Source organism: Penicillium chrysogenum (assembly GCF_028827035.1).
Source record: "Penicillium chrysogenum strain IBT 35668 chromosome Unknown utg000005l_segment0_segment0, whole genome shotgun sequence".
NCBI classification, from domain to species: domain Eukaryota; kingdom Fungi; phylum Ascomycota; class Eurotiomycetes; order Eurotiales; family Aspergillaceae; genus Penicillium; species Penicillium chrysogenum.
This window is the reverse complement of record NW_026622753.1, coordinates 8,732,090-8,754,806: the sequence shown is the minus strand read 5'-3', so window position 1 is coordinate 8,754,806 and position 22,717 is coordinate 8,732,090. Positions and strand designations below refer to the sequence as shown.

General features: G+C 47.8%; 8 protein-coding genes across 8 annotated transcripts; 4 read left to right on the top strand and 4 right to left on the bottom strand.

Annotated features, from left to right (window-relative positions):
- Positions 1-1,284: 1,284 nt before the first annotated feature.
- N7489_011678 (uncharacterized protein) lies at positions 1,285-1,707 on the bottom strand (the record flags this gene model as incomplete). The annotated part of the gene is made up of 1 exon (XM_056717427.1): positions 1,285-1,707. One exon carries the CDS (start codon positions 1,705-1,707, stop codon positions 1,285-1,287), a length of 423 nt encoding a protein of 140 aa, XP_056565049.1.
- Positions 1,708-3,711: 2,004 nt separating this feature from the next.
- Positions 3,712-6,054, top strand: N7489_011677 (uncharacterized protein; the record flags this gene model as incomplete). Its single annotated transcript, XM_056717426.1, has 1 exon — positions 3,712-6,054. The coding sequence occupies one exon, from the start codon at positions 3,712-3,714 to the stop codon at positions 6,052-6,054; it is 2,343 nt and encodes a 780-aa protein (XP_056565048.1).
- A 3,140-nt stretch (positions 6,055-9,194) lies between these two features.
- N7489_011676 (uncharacterized protein) lies at positions 9,195-11,542 on the bottom strand (the record flags this gene model as incomplete). The annotated part of the gene is made up of 6 exons (XM_056717425.1): positions 9,195-9,770; positions 9,854-10,561; positions 10,622-10,757; positions 10,810-11,207; positions 11,260-11,311; positions 11,439-11,542. The coding sequence occupies 6 exons, from the start codon at positions 11,540-11,542 to the stop codon at positions 9,195-9,197; spliced, it is 1,974 nt and encodes a 657-aa protein (XP_056565047.1).
- A 951-nt stretch (positions 11,543-12,493) lies between these two features.
- N7489_011675 (uncharacterized protein) lies at positions 12,494-13,207 on the bottom strand (the record flags this gene model as incomplete). Its single annotated transcript, XM_056717424.1, has 1 exon — positions 12,494-13,207. One exon carries the CDS (start codon positions 13,205-13,207, stop codon positions 12,494-12,496), a length of 714 nt encoding a protein of 237 aa, XP_056565046.1.
- Positions 13,208-13,783: 576 nt separating this feature from the next.
- Positions 13,784-14,203, top strand: N7489_011674 (uncharacterized protein; the record flags this gene model as incomplete). The annotated part of the gene is made up of 1 exon (XM_056717423.1): positions 13,784-14,203. The coding sequence occupies one exon, from the start codon at positions 13,784-13,786 to the stop codon at positions 14,201-14,203; it is 420 nt and encodes a 139-aa protein (XP_056565045.1).
- Positions 14,204-14,698: 495 nt separating this feature from the next.
- N7489_011673 (SUR7/PalI family protein) lies at positions 14,699-15,631 on the bottom strand (the record flags this gene model as incomplete). The annotated part of the gene is given in 3 exon segments (XM_056717422.1): positions 14,699-14,941; positions 14,957-15,496; positions 15,551-15,631. The coding sequence occupies 3 exon segments, from the start codon at positions 15,629-15,631 to the stop codon at positions 14,699-14,701; spliced, it is 864 nt and encodes a 287-aa protein (XP_056565044.1).
- A 1,973-nt stretch (positions 15,632-17,604) lies between these two features.
- Positions 17,605-18,540, top strand: N7489_011672 (uncharacterized protein; the record flags this gene model as incomplete). Its single annotated transcript, XM_056717421.1, has 1 exon — positions 17,605-18,540. The coding sequence occupies one exon, from the start codon at positions 17,605-17,607 to the stop codon at positions 18,538-18,540; it is 936 nt and encodes a 311-aa protein (XP_056565043.1).
- Positions 18,541-20,458: 1,918 nt separating this feature from the next.
- N7489_011671 (uncharacterized protein) lies at positions 20,459-21,126 on the top strand (the record flags this gene model as incomplete). Its single annotated transcript, XM_056717420.1, has 2 exons — positions 20,459-20,672; positions 20,723-21,126. 2 exons carry the CDS (start codon positions 20,459-20,461, stop codon positions 21,124-21,126), a joined length of 618 nt encoding a protein of 205 aa, XP_056565042.1.
- Between the last annotated feature and the right edge of the window lie 1,591 nt (positions 21,127-22,717).

Here is a 22,717-nt window from a genome sequence, read left to right as displayed (position 1 = left end):
AACTATGAATCGCTACCAGCGTCATTCCGCGCCTTAGCAGCCTAGTTGGTTTTAACACTTCACTCAAATTCGCCTACGCGCACCGCGTGTCGGATCCGCGGCGCCTGCCTCTAGTGGAGGCCTCTTCGATTGACGCGGTTTCAACACAATGGTTGAGTTTTCAGCTCACTGGCAATCGTATCTTCCGCCGGCAGTTCATGTATCACAGGGAGGGCACCATAGAAAGCTTGGAGCCTGGCCTTATTCGCCGCACAGCCGGTCCGCCTTCGCGAGCAGATTCCTTCTCGAGGGAACATTGATGAATCTTCTAGGTGATTGGTATGATAGAAAGACGATCGCCGGCCATAGCAAAGCTGGCAGCGAAGCGTGCCGATCTCGGGTAGGCTGGTGTGTGCATTTCGTCTCGTAGATCCAGCACACTCCACAGGAGGCACTGAACCGCCTTCTTTTCGAGACGATTTCGAGGGGCGAAAAGGTCTCTTAGTTCTATTGCTTAGTATTTATTAGTATTTGAAGCACGTAAATCATGAGCTCCTCATACCTTATATCCATCCACAATTTAGTGCCAATAAACCAATTCATAATTATTTGCGCCGAGAGATTAGTTGAAGGCTTCAAAAGGAAGTGAGCCCTAAGTGGCGCTGATTATAAAGTATACGAGAGAATATAGAGCTTTGGCATTAGTTCATAGAAGCGTTTCCACCCTAAGTCAACGTTGATCGCACGCGAACCATATTAGATCCTTGGGATCCAGAAGGACACACGCATAGATAGTTAGGCGCGAAGGCATATCTTGACCAGGAATTGAAAAGGGAAAAATGTCTTTCCGCAATGCTGTACTGTATGCAAACGAAACGGTTCAACTATGGTTTGCTTTTTATCTGCCGGTTGGGAACCCGGTTGAATCCGCAACTTTGTGAGGCCCACAAACGCGCCCAAACACGTAGGATAACTGAATATAATCTTCCGTCAACCGAACTACTGCACTATCGGTCCTCAGCTTCTTTGCCCGACGAAAAGAATTTGGTACAATTATTTGCGGGACTTGAGGTCCCCTGTTATATGGCCTTTGTATTCACATAAAGGAACGGGGAAAACAGACATATTTATCTGACAAAAACCCGAACCAAGGCAAGACATAATGAACAATAGCACCTTAGCCAGACGAGCCTTATGTGACATGTGAGACGGCGTGGTATGTTCGGTGGGACAGGAATCAGGTGCTATCTCTTTTCACCCACTTGGAGACGGAACCTAAATCCAGTGCTAAATGTTGGTCAGCAACTAAAATGCATACGGGAGCGAGGAGGAGGGGTTATATACAGGAAGGAAGCTAGAAGCAGCGCAGGCCTTGCTAACGATGTTACCGGCGGTGGCAAGAACACCTCCCCGACCATACTTGGTGGCGACGCCCTCGATACAGGTCCAGTATTGACAGCCAGCGGCGGTGCCGTCCTTGCCGAGGTTGAAACCATCGAGGAAGCTGTCAACACATTGGTGCCATTCCTGGTACTCGGCCGGAGAGTACTTGTTGGCCTGAGCAGCTGGAGCGGAATATTGACCATACTGCTGCTGAGGAGGGAATGCCTGGTACTGTTGGGGCTGTTGGGGCTGTTGGGCCTGCTGGCCATACTGTTGCTGAGGCGGGCCGTATTGAGCGGTAACAGCGGTGGCCAGTACGGCAATGGTGGCGACAGAGAACTTCATTTTGATGAGGCTTTCGAGAGTCAGTAACCAGTCACCGATAATGTCCAATGGCAGAGCGTACTGTATGTTGTTCGTGAAAACGTTGGAAGTGGTTGGAAAGCTTTGCTTTGCTTTAGAGCTGATAGAATGAGATGACGATGGATATGAGAGAAATTGGCTGGGAAAGACCTAGGTACTTATACGTTTGTTCTCCTGCCTGGTTGTCTCGGCTTCATGCTGGTTGTCCTCCAATACGCACCACAATGTCCAACAAGGGGAAGGCTGTGGCTGATCTCGTCAAAATTGCAGCTCTATTGCTGCCAAAGCGCTCTTCAGCTCGCAACAATTGACTAGGCCCTGCACCACTCACATTGCACTCTCCCTTGCTCCTTTGCACTACATCATCCTTGTTGGTACCTGTAGAATGCCTAGCTACTCGATCCCGTTACCAAATGATCCACCACGGCACATCACTATAGATCATAAATCCCTCATAGCCTACGTCAACTTGCATTGAATACACAGTGCTTACTAGCTTTGGGGAATGGTTAACCAGGAGGCAAGATGCTTTGACAAACTCGTACAGCAAGTCCCTCACAGCTAACAGTGAATACCATCCTTACAAACTGTCTGAAAACTGTCTATGATTGCTGACGATGTAGCACAGGCCAACAGCTTTAGAATTTGTCAAATAGCGGTCTATCGGCTATTGCTATTAATCTTCGCTGGACCATGACGGTGGAATTGATCATGTGAGGATTTTCACCTAGTCTGGCCAGGGACATCTGTCACTATTTGTTTCTTTTTAACTAGCGGGTATACCAAAATAGTAGTTACAGTATCTTGATCTTGATCGTTTAAAAAGGAAACTACAAGCAAGGTTGTATATGTCGGGCCAATGCGACTGTGTCAGTGGGAGCCCTGATATAGTAGTCCTTTCTCTGTCGTAGCTCCCGGCGAAACAAAAGACCACGGGGCTAGTTTGATACAATCCTGACAGACCTCGAAACAAGCCGTATTGGTATTATGGACCCATAAGACACGTAGTAAGTGCGCATAGCGTGAATAGCATGGCCAAGTTTCATAATATCAATGTTACACATGCAAGTTAAGATTGGATCGTGGCTGGCTGAGCCAAGTGCCGGCAATTCATAATCTGCAAAACCTGCGTAGACTGCATTTTGTGGGGAACCGAGTAGTGATGATCGCGACTCGGGCCGTCCCATAACCTAAATGATGGCTCATTTTCACTTCGTACGTCGGGACTTGGCCCCAGATGATTTATTTCACTTGCAGATATTCACTGCAAAGAACAATCTCACCAGATGGCATTTTCTGGACGATGAATGTATTGTTACAGTGAGTCGGGACCATGTAGGCCACGGATGCAGGTTAAATTTCTGCAGCACGGCTGAGACCTATCTCAACCTCCCTGCATACCTCTTATGTACCAGCATTGCTTCTCATTCGTCTGAAAACAAAAGAAGCAAAAATTAAAAAAAAAAAAAATTAAATTAAAAGTTACAATAAAATAAAGAGAGGTTACACAAACTCCTGGGCCCCGAGATCGTCCGGGCCCCTGTACTCGGCTGTTCTCCAAAGCTGCAGGAAACCTGCACTAGTGGGATTAGCCCCAAGCTCTCAACTGCCGTGTAACGCCTGACCGATATTGATAGACAATGTAGCTGAAAAAGTATTAGCTCCATTAGCTTCAGATCCCAGTTTCAGTTCCATTTTCGGCTGAGGCATTTGATGCAATGCTACATCCGCGATATCCCTCCACAGCCCTCATGTGTTCCCCCAAATGTTGTGAGCGGCGAATGATCTGCAATGTATCTGTCTAGACCAGAAAAAAAGGGGGAGGTTTTGACATTACAAAATGACAAAGTCCACCGAAGTGCGTTTTTGCAAAGGCCTGTGACTCGCTCGAGAGCGAAGATCTTGGAATAAATGTAGATATAAATAGTTGGCTATATCACCTAACTGTAGGTACTCCTTCAGTCATTCAGATCTTTCATTGACACTATGAAGAAGATCCAGGCGGTCTTTACTGTGCTCTTTTCAGTTTCGGTCTGCCAAGCTCAGTCTAGTTTCCCTGGCCAGACCGCCCTCCGAAAATATACCCTCGATGATATTGTACCTACCACCGACCAGGCTTCTGGGCATGTCAAGTGCTGCCCCACCGGTACAGAGTTTGATGGCAATGCCTGTACCCTGAGCGCGCCCATATGTCCTGATAAAAGCTCTCGTGTTGGAGACAAGTGTGTCTTCCATACGAACCCAACCTGCGATGCTGGATATGAGCTCAAGGATGGTCTCTGTGTTACCACTCAGCCCCCTACCTGCGACCAAGGAACCATTCCGCAAGGCGATCACTGCGTCCTGGAAGGGGGTGCTAGCTGTGCGCCTGGGTATCTTTTGAAAGGCAATGTCTGCGTTGCCCAAGGACCCCCTGTCTGCCCAGATGGTGAACGCTTCAACGGAAGGTCTTGCGCATCACTTAACGGACCCAAGTGCACGGATGATTCTAAGCTCGAAGATGGTGTCTGCGTTGATGCGAAGCCCCCCAGATGCCCCAAAGGAACTTCCTTCGACACGACCGGTACACGATGCATCTCGGAGCAGGTGCCAGGTTGCCCAGAGAATACAACTCCTCGAAACGGACAATGCATTTCGAATATCGGACCTCAGTGCCGCGATGGCAGCAGCTACAACCCCAGAACTGAATCGTGTACTACTATCGAAATGCCTCAGTGCCCACCCGAGACGGAGCTGGACAATAACAAATGCATTTACACTGGTCAGTTGCAGTGTGAGATGGGCACAGCTCTCTCTATTAGCAATGCAGCTGGCTCGTCGCGCTGCTGCCCGCTCGACATGGCCTGGAACGGAAAGATTTGTCTCACAAAGGCGATAGATGGCAAGTGCCCGGATGGGAGCACTCCGATCAACAATCGGTGTGAGAAGCATTCCAATCCTCAACCACACTGCCCGCCAAACTTCAAATTGGACAAAACTCGCTGCGTTCTGCAAAGCTCCCCTCGATGCCCAGAAGACAGCTATCTGGACGGAAATCAATGTACCGTTGTAAAGAAGGCGGAATGCGCACATGGAACGGTTCTGATCGGTAGTGACTGTGTGCTCCTAGGCCCACCTTCTTGTCCCCCAAATACCAATATTGAAGGAGTCAAGTGTGTCAGTTATGCCGAGCCAACTTGCGATGAAAATGCCACTTGGGATGGCAAGCACTGTGTGGGTAAAGGTGGCATCGTATGTGAAGACGGAATCTATCAAGGTGGGGATTGCACCACTGCGAGCCAGCCCAAGTGCAGAGATGATTCATCATTCGATGGTACCCGCTGTATTTCGAATGTTTCCCCCAAGTGTACTTCGGGATCTGTACTCAACGGAGATGGATTGTGCCTTACTGCGACTCCTCCTCAATGTCCTCCCAATACCAAACTGCAAGGCGGGAACTGCGTCTACGGAAGACCCAGTTGCGCCCCCGATCAACTTCTTGTCAATGGGCGGTGTGAGAGTTCAGAAGGACCCGAATGCCCTGAAAAGTTCTTCTGGAAGGGTGGAAGGTGCACCCGTATCGTCGAAGAACACTGCGAGCCTGGGTTCACCCTCAAGGACGGCCAATGTATCTCCGGCGCAACTCCTGATTGTGGAGATTTTGTATTCAATGGCAAGGCCTGTGTTGGTGAGAAGCCTCTCTGCCCTGACGGAACCCACCTCGATGGAGAGAACTGCTTCTCCAACATCGATCCCCAGTGCCCGCCAGGTTTCAAGTTCAATGGCAACAAATGCAGCGCAGATAAGCCCCCTCAATGTCCACCCGGCACCATACATGACAAGGCTACCCAAGATTGTGTCTCAGTAACAGAGCCTCGCTGCCCTCCCACGCAGAAATTCAATGGTAGACACTGTGCTATTGCCTCTGGCGAGTGCATGGAATTCCAGTTCTGTCCCACTGAGTCCTATGGAAGGGGATGCCAGTTCACTCCCAATGGAGTTATTTGCAATGGATCGAAGTTCCAGCCGCAGCCGGATATCGGGGCCATCGGACATAATGCCGGCGAGACAGGATTCCCGAGCGGAGAATTCCCTGTTCAGCACAACATTGGCCAAGATCAGGTTCCCAACCAGCAGCCTAATTGGCAGCCAGACAACCTTGGAGTATGGCGTCAGCAGCCCGCTGGTCACCAAACTGGATGGCAACCACAGCCACAGGATAACCCTGGAGTATGGCGTGAGCAGCCTGCTGGTCACCAAACTGGATGGCAACCACAGCCACAGGGCAACCCTGGAGTATGGCGTGAGCAGCCTGCTGGTCACCAAACTGGATGGCAGCCACGATCGTAGCCCAACCCGGGTGTGTGACTTGAGCATCTCATTGAGTTGGCTAATGGCCTACAATAACGTGATAAGGCAGCAATGAGAAATTTCAATGAAGTACCCCGGTATGTCAATCAATCATGGGTATACAGGCTCATAGGTCATCACAGCCACATCAGGGTGCCAGTGACTATGGACTATTTGTTATAGTGTAGAAGCAGTGACTATCCTGAGGTTGAATCCAGCTGTCATTCCTGTCTACGATGTGTTTCTTATGTTTCCGTTCAATCCGCATCAGCGGTAACCACTGTCATTACAAGTCTTAGTTTGGGTAGTTATATACTGCACTCACTTGAGACTAAACCAAATCTACTTTCAATTATATAATATTGCTTTTCCTCTGCAATGAGAATTTTCCCTAGTCTCTTTACCCTCCGTGTTGCCACGTAAGGTGCGAAGCGAAGGAGAATGTTTAATGTAGTAAGTTTCGGGGTATCGCCTACTTGCCGAAATATATATATTGTGGGCATCTCTTCCACCCGATCTCAAGTTTACATGTACTCTGTGGTGTACTGAGTAAATATTATGTCCCTATACATTCAATCTTCTAAGTTATATTGCCAATGCTAACCAAGTGTGAGACGCGAGGGAGATTGTGAAGTGTAACGCGTCTGGTCGGGGACTATATCAGCAGGCTGCAAGTAATATGATTCGCGTGCAGCATTGCCTTCCGATTCATTGATCCTCTTGAAGCCCCGATCAAAGTTCATAATGCATATAATGGCGCAAATAACCGTTGCCGTACTCAGTGCCAGAGATACAAAAGCAAAGAGGAGCATCATGTCTTTTCCATCCGTATTAGCTCCAAAGAGAACAATAATGCGGCTGATCGAATATGCTATCACCTTCGCAGTAAATGGGGAAAGTTTTATTACGACAGGGCTCATGAGTGTGTACACAGTGCCACCGAGGAAGTATTGGACAGAGTCTACATGAAAGCCTCGAAGGGAGTATACCGTTTCACGCATTGTTTTGCCCTACTTTGGCCTCTTTTTTTGTCTCTTTTCACCTATTTTCGAGCGTGTCGACGAAATTATAGCTGTTTAGATACAAGTGGGGGCATGAAGGGCCTTATGTCCTATGGCTGTATATATGTCTCTCGAAGGTTTCGGAAGTGCAATTGTGAGTCCCTAGCCGATATAGCGTTAAGCCTCGTAATGCTGCCCGTAGGTGGAATTTCTACTTCGAGTTCAAGCTATTCCCATTATGTCCGAGTCAGGAGAGCCAAGACTTCATACGTAACTAAAAGGTTGGCGTGTCCAACCGGCTGCAGGTTCATACTTCCCATCCAATAATGACAGTGGCGGAAAGAGAAAGGCCCTCCACTGTGGCTATGATACCGCCAAGGGTTTCTCGGCGGGACATCTCGACTCAGTAAATTAGGCAGCATGATTATAGAACGTCATGGATACAGATCATTACCAGGCTACTGAGCTAACATGGAAACCAAGTCAGCCACTAGTGGTTATGGAGTACTCTGTATGGGATATAGATGTGGCCCCCAAGCCACATAAGGTGAACTGTGACCTCTACCCGCGGCCATATAGCTAATTGAAACCGTGCTTGTCCAGCGCTTGATATGTTTCCCATAGTAGAATGTTGCGAGAGAATGTCACTTATCTGACCACGTATCCTTCGTAAGTTGCCCAGCATTGACTCAACCCGCGGAAGGAAGAACGGATACTCTTTGACAGCCTCCTCAGTCTCCGTACTGAGCTTATTGAGTCGGAGTTCTATCCAGTTCACCCGCTCAAAAAGCAAAAACGCGGATACATAAAGAAAAATATCATCGGCGCACGTGTCATGGGATAACGGATCCGGCCCGGTCTAGCTGAAGGCACAGAAATTCTCATAGCTGGGATAGAAGACACATTCGATGGTAGGAATCCTCTTATCCCCATTCTGAGTATACTCTAAGCATCCGCCGATTGGTTGGTTTGAGCACAGAGAGCTACCATTTTCTGCGGGGCAAGGTGGCGGTGTCGGCATATTGGGAAATTCTCGCCAAATGGACTCAAGATCCAGATCCAAATCATAGTCTGAAGGACCATCAGCGCCGATATTAAGTATGGAAGATAATCCAACTAACCAATTTGCTCAAGTTGTCCCATTATCCTCATACAGCAACGTTCACGACAAAAGACAGTTTATAGAGGTAGGGATTATAGAAGATTGGTGGTTTCATTGGGTTTATATGTAGAGCAGGATGACTAGCTTGCAGGTTAAGAGAAGGTCCGTTGGAAAGAAGAAGAAAAGAAACAAAACTAGGTCCGAAAGGCCCTTGACCATGTTCAAAAGAGGCAGTGTTACCAAGTGATGGGTTCCCCGGGTATACGTAGAAGAAAACGGTCAATGTTCAATATTTCCGTTGAAAGTGTGCATTGGTGGTGAGGTGTCGGAAATGCCCGCCCCACTCATACTCCGTTGAACTTTTCCACCGGTCGTCCCTGCCGGCGTGGTTCCACGCAAGAACCACAAGACCGGTCACACAGTGCTATTTGCTATTACACCCCGAGCCTTGGTCAGCGGAAGCTAGCGTGCCTCAATTTGCCCCTGCATAAACTCATTGTAGCTCACTTATCTGACATGAGTGTCTGTCACTATTCTGCAGTGTTCCGAGAACGCCCTGGTGTACAGAGAGAAAGGCCCGATTACGCCCGGTCATGCTCATATAAATGGGGGCCAGCAAGGAACCGCGGGTGTGCGTAGTAACCGCTTAACATTTCGCCGAACCTGCTCAATTCTACTGTACGGGAGAGACAAAGTTACAAAGAAATTTATTAGATTAGAATGGTGGAGAAGAGTCAGTTTGCGGATAGCTAAATTGATGAATTACGAGTTCTGTATCTGTTGGACTTGCTTGGATGATGCTAAGACAGGTCTTACGAGTTCATATTATTGTACAGTACTGTACGCTTACAGTGAACTACTGTGGACTAAAATGAAGGCGCAAAAGATTCATTTTCTAAGTATGAATAAGAGCAAGGCAGATCATGACCATATGCTACTGCCTTTTTGACAAAATTAATCATGGGACGCGTTGCGTTGCGTCGCGTAGCAGTCCGCCGCGAACCACAAGGAAGAATCCAGAAAGACAAAATGCGGGCCTACAACTCGTACGGTGACTCCATCAATCCGCCTCCTGGGCATGCGGACAAAAAACGAGCCCCGTCTACTACAGCACCATCCCAAATCGAAGGGTCACTCATATCTGCCGAACGAAAGGGCAGCCGTGTCGTATCATCGCAGGCAAGGCCTGCAAGCACCTTGCCACCACACTCCCATGGAAAATAGGCACGACGCATTAGAAACTGCTGACTCCGGTATCGATCACCGTGGGAGAAGTCCCCAAACGCGAGGACCTGCAGAGCCGGCAGTCCGTCGGGGCCGAATGCCCACTCAGCAAACGACACGAGGTCCTCGGCCTCTGCGATCGCCGCAGAAGACGCAAGGACTGCCTGCTGCGGGTCCATATACTCGAATTGTGACCTGTCAAAGTACTCATCGAAAATAGAACCGTAGTTGTAGCTATCATTGGAGGCATTCCGGTTCACAGAACCCCAGCACGAACGAGGGTGCCGTGAGTACCCTTTGCGCGTCTCATGTAGAAAGGTGGTAATCTCTCGTGGGATGTCTCGGTGGATTCGATCGAGGCCGCTGAACCGCAGATGTAGAATCTGAAGCTAGGAATGCTTGGCCGTGGGCCGAAGGCAGAGACGCTGTTCTCGTTAGCGGGCACAAGTTTACTGGACCGAGGAAAACTCACAGCCGCAGATGGACTAGCACACAGACCCAGAGCAGACACTTGGCCCAGGTCTACAATGGCAGACAAGTTTGTTACCCACGCGGGTGACACATCCCGATCCTCCTCAAATAAGCCATCAGCATCGATGGGAGCGAGTTGGCGCTCATGGTAGACGAGGCTTTTCAACGTGGACTGGTGATGTCGGATGGCATCCCGGATGTGAGATTTTGACGCCGGGAAGTTGGACAACCTCAGGTGTAGATGCTGCAGCCCACGAAACGAACTTAAGAACCGCACAACAGCAGATAGGCTACGTCCTTCGCCCGGTTCGTGCAGCAGGTAATCGAAAGAAAATTCAAAATGCGTCAGTCGGAGCGGCTTTTGTGACCGAGACAGTAATTGCACGAGACGCAGCTGATTCGGGCAGTCGCGCAGCGTAAGCGCTCGCAGGGAATAGAATATCGCATCGTGCTCTGATGAGATATCTGGAGGCAGGGTCACCTTTGACAGTGACAGCGTGGACAGAGCGGGAAGAGCTGTCCGATTCCCGATCCCCGTATCCCCGTTCCTTGCGCCGCCGGTCTCTATATTCCCGACCTCGAGCTCCGATTGCTGAAACCCAAGGCTCTCCCAGCACAGAGCACGGGCAAAAGCTGATGGAACGAAGCCGATGGACAGATGATCCAGGCGGCGCCAGTTCCGACGGATGCACTGTCGCAACAAATCAACCTCGGACGGATATTAGAGTCCCTCCCACTCAAACGCCGTCAGACAGGATAGGCTAGACACTCCTTCCAAGCGGTGCAATGTTTCAGGGCAGGTGCCGTCAGTAACGAGTGAGAGACGATCCAGGCGCTGTTGGTACCGACTGAGATAGCCTTCCTGGTCGAGAACTCCCACTGGAACACATGTCCCTAGGCGCCATCTATTGCTAGTCAACCACAGATCTAGATAGATAGATACCGGCTTATACGAACTCAAACGTCCTCAGTCTATTCGGCTTCAGGTGGGTGAATATCAGCTGCAGTTGATCCTTCACGTCATCTAGGAATTGCTGATGTGCCGTCGCCTCGTCCGAGGCTCCCAGTGTAGCCGGGGACTCCGGCAGCCCCGCCGCACGGAAGATGTTGTAGTACGCACATCGATTAAACCGAACAAGGTGGAATGGAGCCTTGATCTGTAGGTGCCGCGCGTGCTGGAGATAGCCCGCGGCCCGTGAAGGACCAAAACGGAGAAAGAAGGGGTCGACATTCAACACATTCAGCGCCCATTCACTTGCTGCACAGAATGAAATGCTACGGTATATGCGAGGAACCAAAACTGCATACAATCTGGACGAGGCTCGGCTGAGAACGCGTAGAGTGGTAGCTGACAGCTGGCAGGCGGTCAGTACCTGGATCAAATAAAACAAACACACTGGAACTCACCCAATCTGCGATTAGCATTAGAATCTCACCCGGCAAGTTCTCCAGCATTGTACTCTGTGCTCACTTCATTAATCGCTCTGGATAGCAAGAGGCTTATAAGTACGATCTATCTGAGCACCTAGTCAAGTTGCCTAGACATTGCGTAGAGGAAATATGTTCAATTTCCGCGGGTCATGCACCGCGTTGGATGGTAAGCTCGTTCCGCCAGCCCTTGATAAACAAGCTCAGCGCCGTTTCTGTAACCGCTCTTCACCCGCAGGCCACCAAGTCTTGTGAAGCGCATTGCCAAGCTCAATGGTCGTTCGACATGAGCGGCAACCAATCAACTGACCATGACATGGTATCTTCACCGAACGTGGCAACCACAATATGAAAAATTGATGGACCGAGGAGTCGCTGTTCGATACAAAATACAATACGAACGTTCAAAGGGCAGATCTGGTCGGATAAACATGTCGGCGCACGGTCATGTGGGGCAACGGGAAGGGTCGTGGTGCGGTTGAGACGGTCAGTCGCGGTCGAACCGGTTATCATTGCGGTTCAACTGTAAAACGCAACCGATCGCACTAGATTACCAAAGGGCCATTTCATACAGAATAGGTGATCGTAGTAGGTCAAGCGAGACTTGTGTTGGCCCGGTCTAGACGTCCAACCACCAAACATCAATGGACATTAGGCCATTTGCTTAGACAGGAGTTAGAAGTGAAATTTGATCTCTTGCGTTTACGGTATAATCTGCGTGTTGAGCTTTCCTGTGCTTGCACAAGTTCACCAGCAGGAGTAAGGCACCGGGTGATAGGATAAATCTACAACGTGGTCGGTTGACCTGGCAAAACCACTCACTCTGTCGTGCAATACGAATAATTACCACCACAATGAGAAAGAAAAACACTTCCACTGTACCAGAAACTACACAAGCAGTACGAAATTTCTAAGCAATCACTTAGTCGAGAAGGTTCTGCGTGTGTCAGAGATATATATACAGAATGTAACTCTGAGATACACAAGGTCTCGGCCATCGTGGTACATTGTAAACAGATAAAAAAGGTCGAATCGCCCAGGTTCCATATCAGGGTGTAGCCTTCTTCGATCGGCAATGGAAGGCCTCAAGGCAAGGACGCAATAGAGGTAGTGATGATCCAATGTTTTGCTCCTGCCAGTTCATCCAGGCCCCAGTATTTGAGCGATCACCCAACTTTGCAGTCTCCACACCTTCTCTAGAACTCAATGAAGCTTATGCTGCTTTTTGAAGTACTGCATGTAAGAAAATCCTCGAATAGGTGACGGCGTTGTAGACCAGGACTAAGTGCATCATATAGAGACTAGGCCGCCAGCCATTCACTACACCAATCCTCTCTAACGGACGAAGCAGATAGAACGCAGCTCCAAGAGAATTCCCGATAGCGATTCGGCCGAAGTGTACCGCCAACGCGGGCGGACTTTGGAACGTCCCAGTCAGGGCATAAATACTTGGTATAAGCGAAAGTAAGCCCAGTGAAACGCAGCTGTACGGAAACCAGTAGTGAACCGCATAAACACTGGGATCGGAGACCACAAAATCCACCAGGATACCGACAGCAACAACGGTAAAGGCAGCTAGGTATCCGAGCTGGAGGCAGGGTTCAGCGCGGAACAGCACAACCACCGAAGGAAGGGTGGCCGCCCAGATCAGGACTAAAGTGGCTCCAAACTCCAGCTTTTGCCACTCTGCCGCATCATTGCCCCCGAAAGCGTCTAGAAAGCGGTAGAAGAGGCTGGACAAGCACCAGACGATGACACCTGCGCAAAAGGCAAGCACGGACAGGGAGTCCAGAATACCTCCGGGAGTAGAGGGGAAATGGAAGAGCAGGAAATGAATCACAAAAAGATAAAAGTAAAACAATCCAAAGACATTAATTATGGTGAGAATTGCAAAATCGTGCAGGGACTGCGTTTTTGGGTCAGCCATCGTGGGTCGCGTGCTTATTGGAGCGATGACTTGGGACAAGCTGGGCTTTTAAGCTGAGCAACAAGAGCGGGCAGCTGTTGAATCGGACGTCGCCTCAGTCCGTGTATATTGCCTGGGACCTAACCAACGCAACTTAGTAGAACATCATGATGATGGAGCAGGTTAGACATCGTGTGTCGGTTAACAAATGGCATTAACCAATGGCTTTTAGAAAGGGTGGTTAAGAGAGGGTGGTAAATGGTGCCACCACGGAAATTGGTCATGATTGAAACACTAGTACCCAATTCTGGGCGGGCATCATCTATGTGGCGGTCGGCGATAGCTTTCTTGTTTTTACTGGCTTACCCTTGGTCTATTTCATGCCCATCAGTTAACTGACACATGAGATTATGCCATCATAGTGAAATTATCAAGTAATGGAAACGTCCTGGTCGAAACATTTTGTTTTAATTCGGTTTTACAAAGCTTGCCAATACCGCCGGTTATAGCCACCCTCAGTCTACTGTTAGTATAAGATTATCACCGCCGCCAAAATACCAGCCGCCTTCTCGCGTCAGAGTAAAGATCAGCAGAGAGATGGAGGAAATTGCCAATATTGTTCGACAGATCGGCCGACAACAGGGAGAAAATGTGTACTTTCGAGCCTGCTACGCCCTTTTCAAACACCTCCAGGACAAGGCCGAGCAAGCGTCTGAGGACCTACTTCGCCTGTACCAATCCGGCGCTTTTGGTTCCTCCGATGACGAATTCTACCCCGTCTACCAGGTCGCACAAGAGCTTCAAGCCTCAGTGCACGACCTGGCTGACCAAGCACGCAAGGCGCAATCGGCCTGTGAAGAGTTTTGCGATTTGGACCCCAGCTATTCGGCCCGCGAAGCTTTCATGTTTACCGATATGGTACAAGCAGTCGGGAAGACTGAAGCTGATGCGTTCCAGGATGTCTGTGATAGCCCCCGATCGATGCAGTTCATAATGGTACCGGTGGATGATCACTGAAGGGATCCTGTAGGTGACTGTTTGATCGCTTCGAAGAACTTTGTCTAAATCCTGCGTCACGGTACTGTAACTATAACAAAAATACAATACAGTAAACAGAACACATGATCTGAAAATGACCAAGCCGTCAGAATCATACAAGGTCATAATATTAGCCAATTGGCTTCTTTTTGATATGTCGTCCCAAATCTGTATCCCTCGAATAAATATAAGGCATTTTACGGGTACTGGGCATGCTTCTTTTTGAAATGCAAGGTAGAAATTACAACATCCCTACAGTACAGAATAGATACAATCTCATTAGTGGCAGTAAAGCATCCACCGCAATCACAAGACAGGTGGAAATATACATGTGCATTTCAAAGACGGATCAAACTTAGTTTCACCACTTTCTTCTTATTCTTGACTAAGTCGATTATGGGACGTAATCTATATCTAGTTTGGCCCTTGTATGTGCTTCTTAGCTTACTCGCTTTGTACTATTTAATATCCACATCAAATACAGCAGCAAAACATCTCAATAAGCCATATCAATAGGGCCGCGAAGGAAAATGCTACTGCGAGCCAGGTTGCAGTGAACAAATGCGTCCCAAAACTTGCATCAGCTCCCAGAGGATGAAGGATGCTCTGTATAGCGCCCGTAATCAACCCGTAAATTACCGTAACCCCAATGGATGCGCCAGTGACGAAAATAGTTGCAGACTCAGAAATGGTCAGCTTCTTTTGTCCAGGAACAATCTACCAGGTTCTTACCAAGGAGGGAATGATGAGCCATATTTTCCCCCGCGAGAAAAACATTGTTGTGATACCGAAGACAACAGCCACAAATGTTGAAACGAAACCCAGGATGTAAGCTGAAATTGACCATCGAGAAACATCATGATACCCAGCAAGGACCTTGTTATTTTCGTCTGGTAACACCTCCCCGATGGCTGGTGATACCGAACCAAAAATGCTTAGCAAGTCGAACGAGAAGGAGGTACTTGGCTGCGAGCAATTGGAATATGACGCAGTTTCTTTCTGGCCTTGGCAATAACCCCAAAGCCCAACAGAATAGAAACCCGGAAGGTGCGAATTGATTTCGTCGGATAAAGATTGAACTTTATCGGTGACCTGGCTCACTGCAGTCTCTGCGGTGTCAGATGCATAAATAGCAGCAGTCGAAGCGCTGCTCTTAACGTTGCTCGCCTCACTACTGGCTTTGTTGGCAGCATCGGATGCGTCTACCCCGGCAATACTGAGAGAGCGACGTAGATGAACGCTCCCTAGTTCTGGGAAATTGGTCAGTTCCACCTATAATTTGGACCTTAGCTAAACGTTCGCTATATCTATTGAATATCAGCGTACCTTCAAGAAGTACAATTCAGTGGGAGAGGAGGTCGATGTGCATCCCACAAAGACAATGGCTAGACAGATCAAGGCTGACATTGAGAAAGCCAAGGGAAGTAGCTTTCCTAAGTGTCGCAGCATTTTAACTATGCTATACCAAGATATGCAGGAAAGAAGTTCAATGGGTCGGTAAGGGTATTCTTGACGAAAGCCCCCTACGAGTACGTAGAAACCATATGCTCTTTATAGAAGCGTTAGCATGTGGTTTATTAACAGAACAGGGAAACATATCGAATCAAAATAGCGAGGCTCAGGAGCCCCCTTGGATGTAATCATTAAAGTGGAAGCGACACGGCCAATTCTTGAGTACTGTTTGCGGTTGGCAAAACGGCCCTCATATTTTTACTCTCAGATGGCTAACCGGAGTGGCCGAAATTGGCTCCCTCGACCTACTCTGTGGAAGATAGACGACCACTCATTTTTGTATGATGAAAGTTATTGAACCGCGTCCGCCCCTCCCTCTATTAAATTGATGGCTGCTACGTTAACTCGGTCAAGATGACAGACAAACGCCTGAAAATGGCTCTTTACTTCAAGGGCATTTAAATACTCCAACAGACTCGACGGAGGAACTCAAACATACCGCGCTCACTGTATTACAAAATGACACGCTTAACTCAAGCTCAAGTGGAAGAAGCCGAGTGTAAACTGTTCACCTATCGCGAGGAACATTTCAAGATGGCCGCGCGTGTCGATATCTCTCGTCTCGTATTCGACAAAAACTTCAAGCGGCAGATGAGCGACCGCCAGAATATCACTCGACTAGAGCGAATTATGGACACTCAGGGGTGCCATCGACTGATGGAGGAGTCCCATGTCCCTGTGTTGGTCCCTGAAAGTGATTGGGAACGTCGCGTTAGACCACGGATAGTAGATGGACAATTCCATCAATTGGATGTCGATATCGACTACCAGTTGCGCGCACAGGATCACGAGAACTTAATTATTGCTGCCCGTAAAAAGCTCAGTCCTAGCAGTCAATGGTGGATTGTGGATGTTTATGTCACAGAGCAGACAGGTGCGTAAAGTGGCCGCTACTCCCCAGCTTATCTTTGCCTGATTGCATTCAAGCTAGTGAAGAACCCATACAAGAAGAATTTATCCGGTCTCTTCGAGAGCACTTCCCGAATGATAGAACACCCCCGGATGGACTGATCTATCAAAGAATAAGGTATTATGAAGGATATCTCGATGGCCCTGTAAACAGGATCGCAGCAAACCATTGGTGGGCTGCTCTAGAAAGGGTTTCTGGAAGCAAAAAGGGAAAGTATTTGCGAGCTTTCTTCAAACATCCGACACTGCCCCAAGCCTTCGATGCTCTGCTCCCTATAGCGGGTATTTGGGAAGGCATGCGAATTGGAGTACTCCACAAATTGGTGGCAATGCGTTGTGATGAGGTAAGTTACTTGCTACCATTTAAATGCCCAGAATGCCATGCTCAGACGACTAAGTGAAAGCACCAGCCTCTTCTGTGCTATTTAAATCACATAAAGAATACGTTCTTCGGCTTAATGGGAAACAGGCTTGACCTTTTGGCGCAATTAGACGGTGTGACTATCCAACTATTAAAATCACGTGCGCCCAAAGTCTCTGCTCGGGACTTGAGTTTCTTGAAGGAACGAATGTCAAAGGAAGAATTGTTCCCTGATGTTGAAGATACTCGGGACCGCTCTGAAATTTGGGACCGATTACAAGAGATTCAGTACCCCATACCGACTCTGGAGACATTCTTTAGAGACAGGCTCACCCTGGAGGTCGGCCGGAGTGTACTACAGCAACTCTACATTCCTGATCCCCATCGGAAGATAACCATCGACGAAGGACTAGGGGAACAATATTACACTAGTGTCCCTGTCATGACTTCAAATCGTCAGCATGGAATACGGGGGGATCTTTACGATTTCTGGCGTTTCAGCTTCCAGTACGGATTCGAAATGACGGATCACAACCGCCGCGTGCCGCGGACAAAACCTGGCACGCAACGCGCGGCAACACCCGCTGAAGGACTTAACATGCCTGAACGATTGAATCTTTGGCAACACCTCTTTTGGCTTGCCAGGGAAAAGGGTTTTAGCACCCCTGTGAATGGGCCCCAGGCTGAGCCAGTTGAATTACCTCGCCCCACGCCATGTGACTATCCCGCAAGTGCGGACGAAGATCTGCCGGTGGAAAGACGATATGGAAAGCCATATACGGACTCAGTGGAGGCAGATCAGTTTGCACTTTCGCGGGAGGTATTAGAACTGCCTTGGAGCTCTCCCCGAGTTACTGCAGGATTTGCTAGGCGATCGGTGTTTTTGGCATATTTCCGCTATCTCAAAGATGTTCCTGACGACCAATTCATTCCCCCAGTTGAAACCGACGATACACTTCCTCAAGAATCTTCTCCGTGGAATCCAAACTTTGACGACATGATTCAAAATACGATCATTCCGCCAGAAGAAAATGAAGAAACTGTGTTCCCCGTCTTTTCTACTCCGCAGTTTGATCCCACATTGGTTACCGCGGCTACGGAGATTCAGCCACCGAGCTGCTTCAACATGAAATTTATCATCCCTGGAGAGCCTGATAAAGTCGTACAGCTACCAAATATTCAATCTGCTTTGAATAAATTCTTTGAGGGTTTCTCAAGAAACCATTTCTATATATATTCTCCCAATAATCCAACACGGGGAATCAATGGGAGAGATTGCTATTCGCTGTACCTAGGAAACCAGTTCCTACTATTGCACGCCGAGTATATAGGCGAGGATGTTTCTCAAACGGTATTTCACGGGTCGACTGAACGAGACGAAGGAAGAAGGAGTAAGAAACGACGTATGAACGACCAACGTGAAATACTTGGTGCCAAAGAATGGTTGGACACGAGCCTCAAGGAGTTGGCGCAAGGAAATCCCGCATATCAAGGCCAGATGGATCTTCCGGGGGATGAAGATAATATAGAATAATTATTTTTGGACGATCAAAAATAAAACGGTGAAAAGTGATTTCGATCCGCCTTTCGATCCGCCCAGTAGTATCGTAAGACAACCCAGAGGGCTAGTGGCGACAATGCATGTAGATCGGACTGTCTGTGATTAAACCGAACCCAACCTTGCTATCATACCAATGCATCTAGTATATAATAATATGCATCGGCAAATTGCAATGCGATAGATAAAGCGCCTCAGCAACATTTTAGAAGAGAAAACTGGCGTGCAGTGATGTAGGTGTTCCTGGTCCGAGCCATTTTGTAGCCCCAGTTTAATGCAGCTACAATGTATTGCTGACACTAACGATGCGGTGTCTGCAGTAAACCCCGAAAAATCTACCAACTGACGGCATCGGAGCTCTGGCTAATAGTAAACTCGGTGATTGCCGAAAGGGAGAATGATTGGGGATTGGTCCTTACAGGTTAGAGCTTCATTAGGCTTTTACAACGTCGACTTGGTAAATAAGAATGCCGTCAGAGCAAAATGGACATACATTTTATCCTTCTTATGTGACAACACTTCAGTTATTTGAGTAGCAAACACAGGGTTGCACGTTCTCGCTTTACTTTCATTGTTTTTATTATTTGTATCTTCTCGAAGAAAGCCAACTAGTCTTAGTCTAGATCCACCCAAACATTCTTTTGTCCCTTCTCGAGCCTCAAAGAGAACATTTCCTTCTACATCGTCTGCCCACCAATTCTGATGTAGTAATTGGCATCCTGTGTTGCATTGTTTACAATACCAAAGGTGTAATAGTTCGCGATCTGGCAGTATTCGAACAGATTTCTCGCTGTTGGTACAAGGTCGTCGCACTTAACGGCAACTTGTTCGGTGTTCTGCAAGGCTGATGTCAGCTGATATGTGTAAAGGTGAATATCGTTTATCGTACGTAATTACAAAAGAAAAGACCGGACTGATTCAAGTAAGAAACCCTAGCGCAACTGTTTGATTCTGCGACACACATTTTCCCCCCTTCGTCTCGAAGATGCTGAATGTTTTCTGCAGTGGGACCTACATACGCGATTCCATGCGTAAAGTCACATTCCAGTAGAGACTGAACGGTGTAAGCAAATCATCCACAAGGGGGAGTTGGCCGAATAAGATACATCTCGTTTTTTGGAGGCAAACCCTTTTGGAAGGTCTGGCGCCGGGAAGCTTGGGGATTCTAAAATCTGTCATTTCCCCTTAGTTACCCGGTTATAGCCAAATGTTGTGGACTGATACCCCTCTTGCAAGCACGGCGCTCTGAGTGCTCTTCGCCTGAAATGTTGGACTCCCGGCCTATGGCAAATCAGCGAATAAATCCATCGATCCCGATTAAAGTGCCACGAACAGCTTTCAATAGAATCAAGCAGAATATGAGAAGGTTTTGTGAAAGGTTCATGATGACGGAGAAGCTAGCGAACCCGCTTACACGGGGATCTCTGGTAGATTTTATAAATCTTTTGCGTCGGTTAAGGCTTTTCTAGTACCATCATCGGATAAGGTCTCCTAGATTGGAATGTGATAGCAGAGGTGAAAAGAGGTGGAGGATGGTCGACCTACATCTATGGTAGTTTCTGAGGAGCATCAGGTAACATTCTAGGGCTTGTTTTGACAGTCTTGACGCTTTGTTGGACCGTCGCGTTGGTCTCCTCATAAAAGACACCGCCATCTACAAAGGAAAAACAAAGAGAAACAACAGCCCAGCACTCAACAAAGGACGAAAACCATAGTCCCCACCTCTCCCTTATAGTTTCAATCTTGACCGGATTAACGGGATTCTGAAGGAAGTTAGGCAGTGAGAGAAATAGCGGTAATTAAATTAAGTTATAAGAAGACTCGGATTCCTCAAGCATTTGACGTAAGGAAAGACCCAATACCACTTCCAATCTTCAACAATAACCATTTCGACATGTATGGTCGCCTTTTAATTCTGGCATGTGCTACTATAGCAAGTGCAAAATTCTACATCAATGAGTCCGTTGAAAAAACTTGCGATCTGCTCGATATCTGGAATCGGAACACCAACACCAGTAGCTCGGTCCAATATACCCAGGACAATAATGAACACTCATTCTTATTGCCTAATGACTGCCAAGGCCAGCTTAAGTCAATCCTGGTCAAATGTGAGTATTTGTTCTATGCAGGAAGAAATATCATCTCTTATAATGCCCAGGTTTAGACAGTTCAGGCCTCAAATGCAACAACATGCTCCTCTCGATTTCCGACGAATTGCCCGCGGATGAATCTATATCTAGAAGGGCTTTGGCGAAGAGATTACAATCTGGTCAATCGCATCCTGAGAGCTGTTCATACGCTGTGTCCGACTTGTCCATCGCAACGAGCTCAGAAATTGCTAGCAGTCCGAGCGTCACCTCTGGTGCATTGGACTTGACCGAACCAATGACTTCTACGATCGTTGACCAAATAAACCTTGGGTCGGGTGGCAAGTTGAGTACTCAGTATACCCTTGCGATGGTTTCAACTAGGCACCTAAAACCGGTCAGCAGCTATAGCCAGACCCGTGGTTCAATGGAAGCTATGAAAACATCAATTGGTCGTATTTGCTTGATCAAGTAAGATCCCATTGTTTTGATAAGACAAGGTTAAATATATTAACTGTTGCGCAACACCACCAGGGAATCAGAATATTACGCAGCCGGCAAAGGCGGCAAATGTAGATGCTCTGACGGCGAGACAATCGACTACTCAGTGAATGCATGTGAAATTAAGTTTTGAAATGTACCTATTCTAGTACGGGATTTACCCCCAAATGTCCATTATTTCTCCGAATGCTCTACTACTGGCACCGTTGTAGGAACTGTTCACTTTTGTATGACTAGGGATGTATATAGGAACTAACTTATAGCGGCAAAGGCCGCCAGTGCCATGGAGAGCTTCCACTAATTGCTTTGCTGTAGTAAAGTTAGACCATGACTCGTCTTAAGGTGGATTCAGGAGCCTATTTACTGTGCGGGAAATTGTATCATCGGACTCCATCTGACTAAAACCCTTTGGCGTAAACTTCCGCATCAATCGAACGGTCTTTACCATACTTGTCTTCAGTAACCAGCAGAGAATTATGGGATCTACTAAGAAATGCAGCCAACCTCCACGGACTGCGAACCTCGGCAAAGACCATCTATCCAGCACCGCATGCTTAAACCGGGCAAATATTTCTGCGGAGACTTTAATTTGCTCATCCCAATAGAAATTGGCGGGCTGGACTCCGCTGGGGTAGGGGTATTGAACTTTCTGGGCTAGGTTAACCTTGATTTTGGTCCACACAACAATCTCACCAGGGGGGAGTTAGACCGTGCAGTTGTTTACTTTTCTGATTCCACCGCACGATCCGTCTATATCTTATGATTCTATTGCAAGCTTACATCTTCTTTTATCCGAAACTCTTTGCAGAGGCGTGACCATTTACGTAAATGTTCAGAATCTTTGGGGACTTTTAAATTTGAGGGTTCCGGGTCCGTCCCTGTTTTACTCAAATGGTGGGGGCGAGCTTTGTCCATATGTTATTTTTCAAATATTTCATATCCACCAATTACATTCAGCACGAGCGTGCGAATATTGAGAAAGGCGACGAAAGAAAAGGACCGTCTGGGTTGCGCAGTCTCGTGCTCATCGCTCCTTACGCTGTTCTTGACCATTTGTCCTGAACTATTTGTTGTTCATCATCACTTGCTGACTATTTGTTGACCGTCTGTTGTTGACCGTCTGTTGTTGACCGTCTGTTGTTGACCGTCTGTTGTTGACCGTCTGTTGTTGACCGTACCTTTGCCCAGCGTTTCTTTACTGACCTTTCTCATTAGTCTCTTTTTTCAGTTTGCATGTACCTGACATGCAGACTGAACACATGAAAGTAGTTTTGCCTGCTACTCCGTCCCGTTCAGTGATCCGTACGGAATGCTAACCTGATGAGATTTTGGAGAAACCCGTGACAATGCTCCTAAAGAATTAGAGAAGTATATGGGTAAGTGTGGCTTATCTCCGCTTTCAGTTATGAACTCTGATTAGGACGGAAACTTGCACCAAGTTAACGATGCAGAAACGGACACGCAGAATCAAGCGAATGAAAACGGAGTGTCCGTTTGAGTATTTGCCAGCTATTCTCGAGCCTAAGGGAGTCACAAAATAAGCCTATTCTGTAACGTATACATAT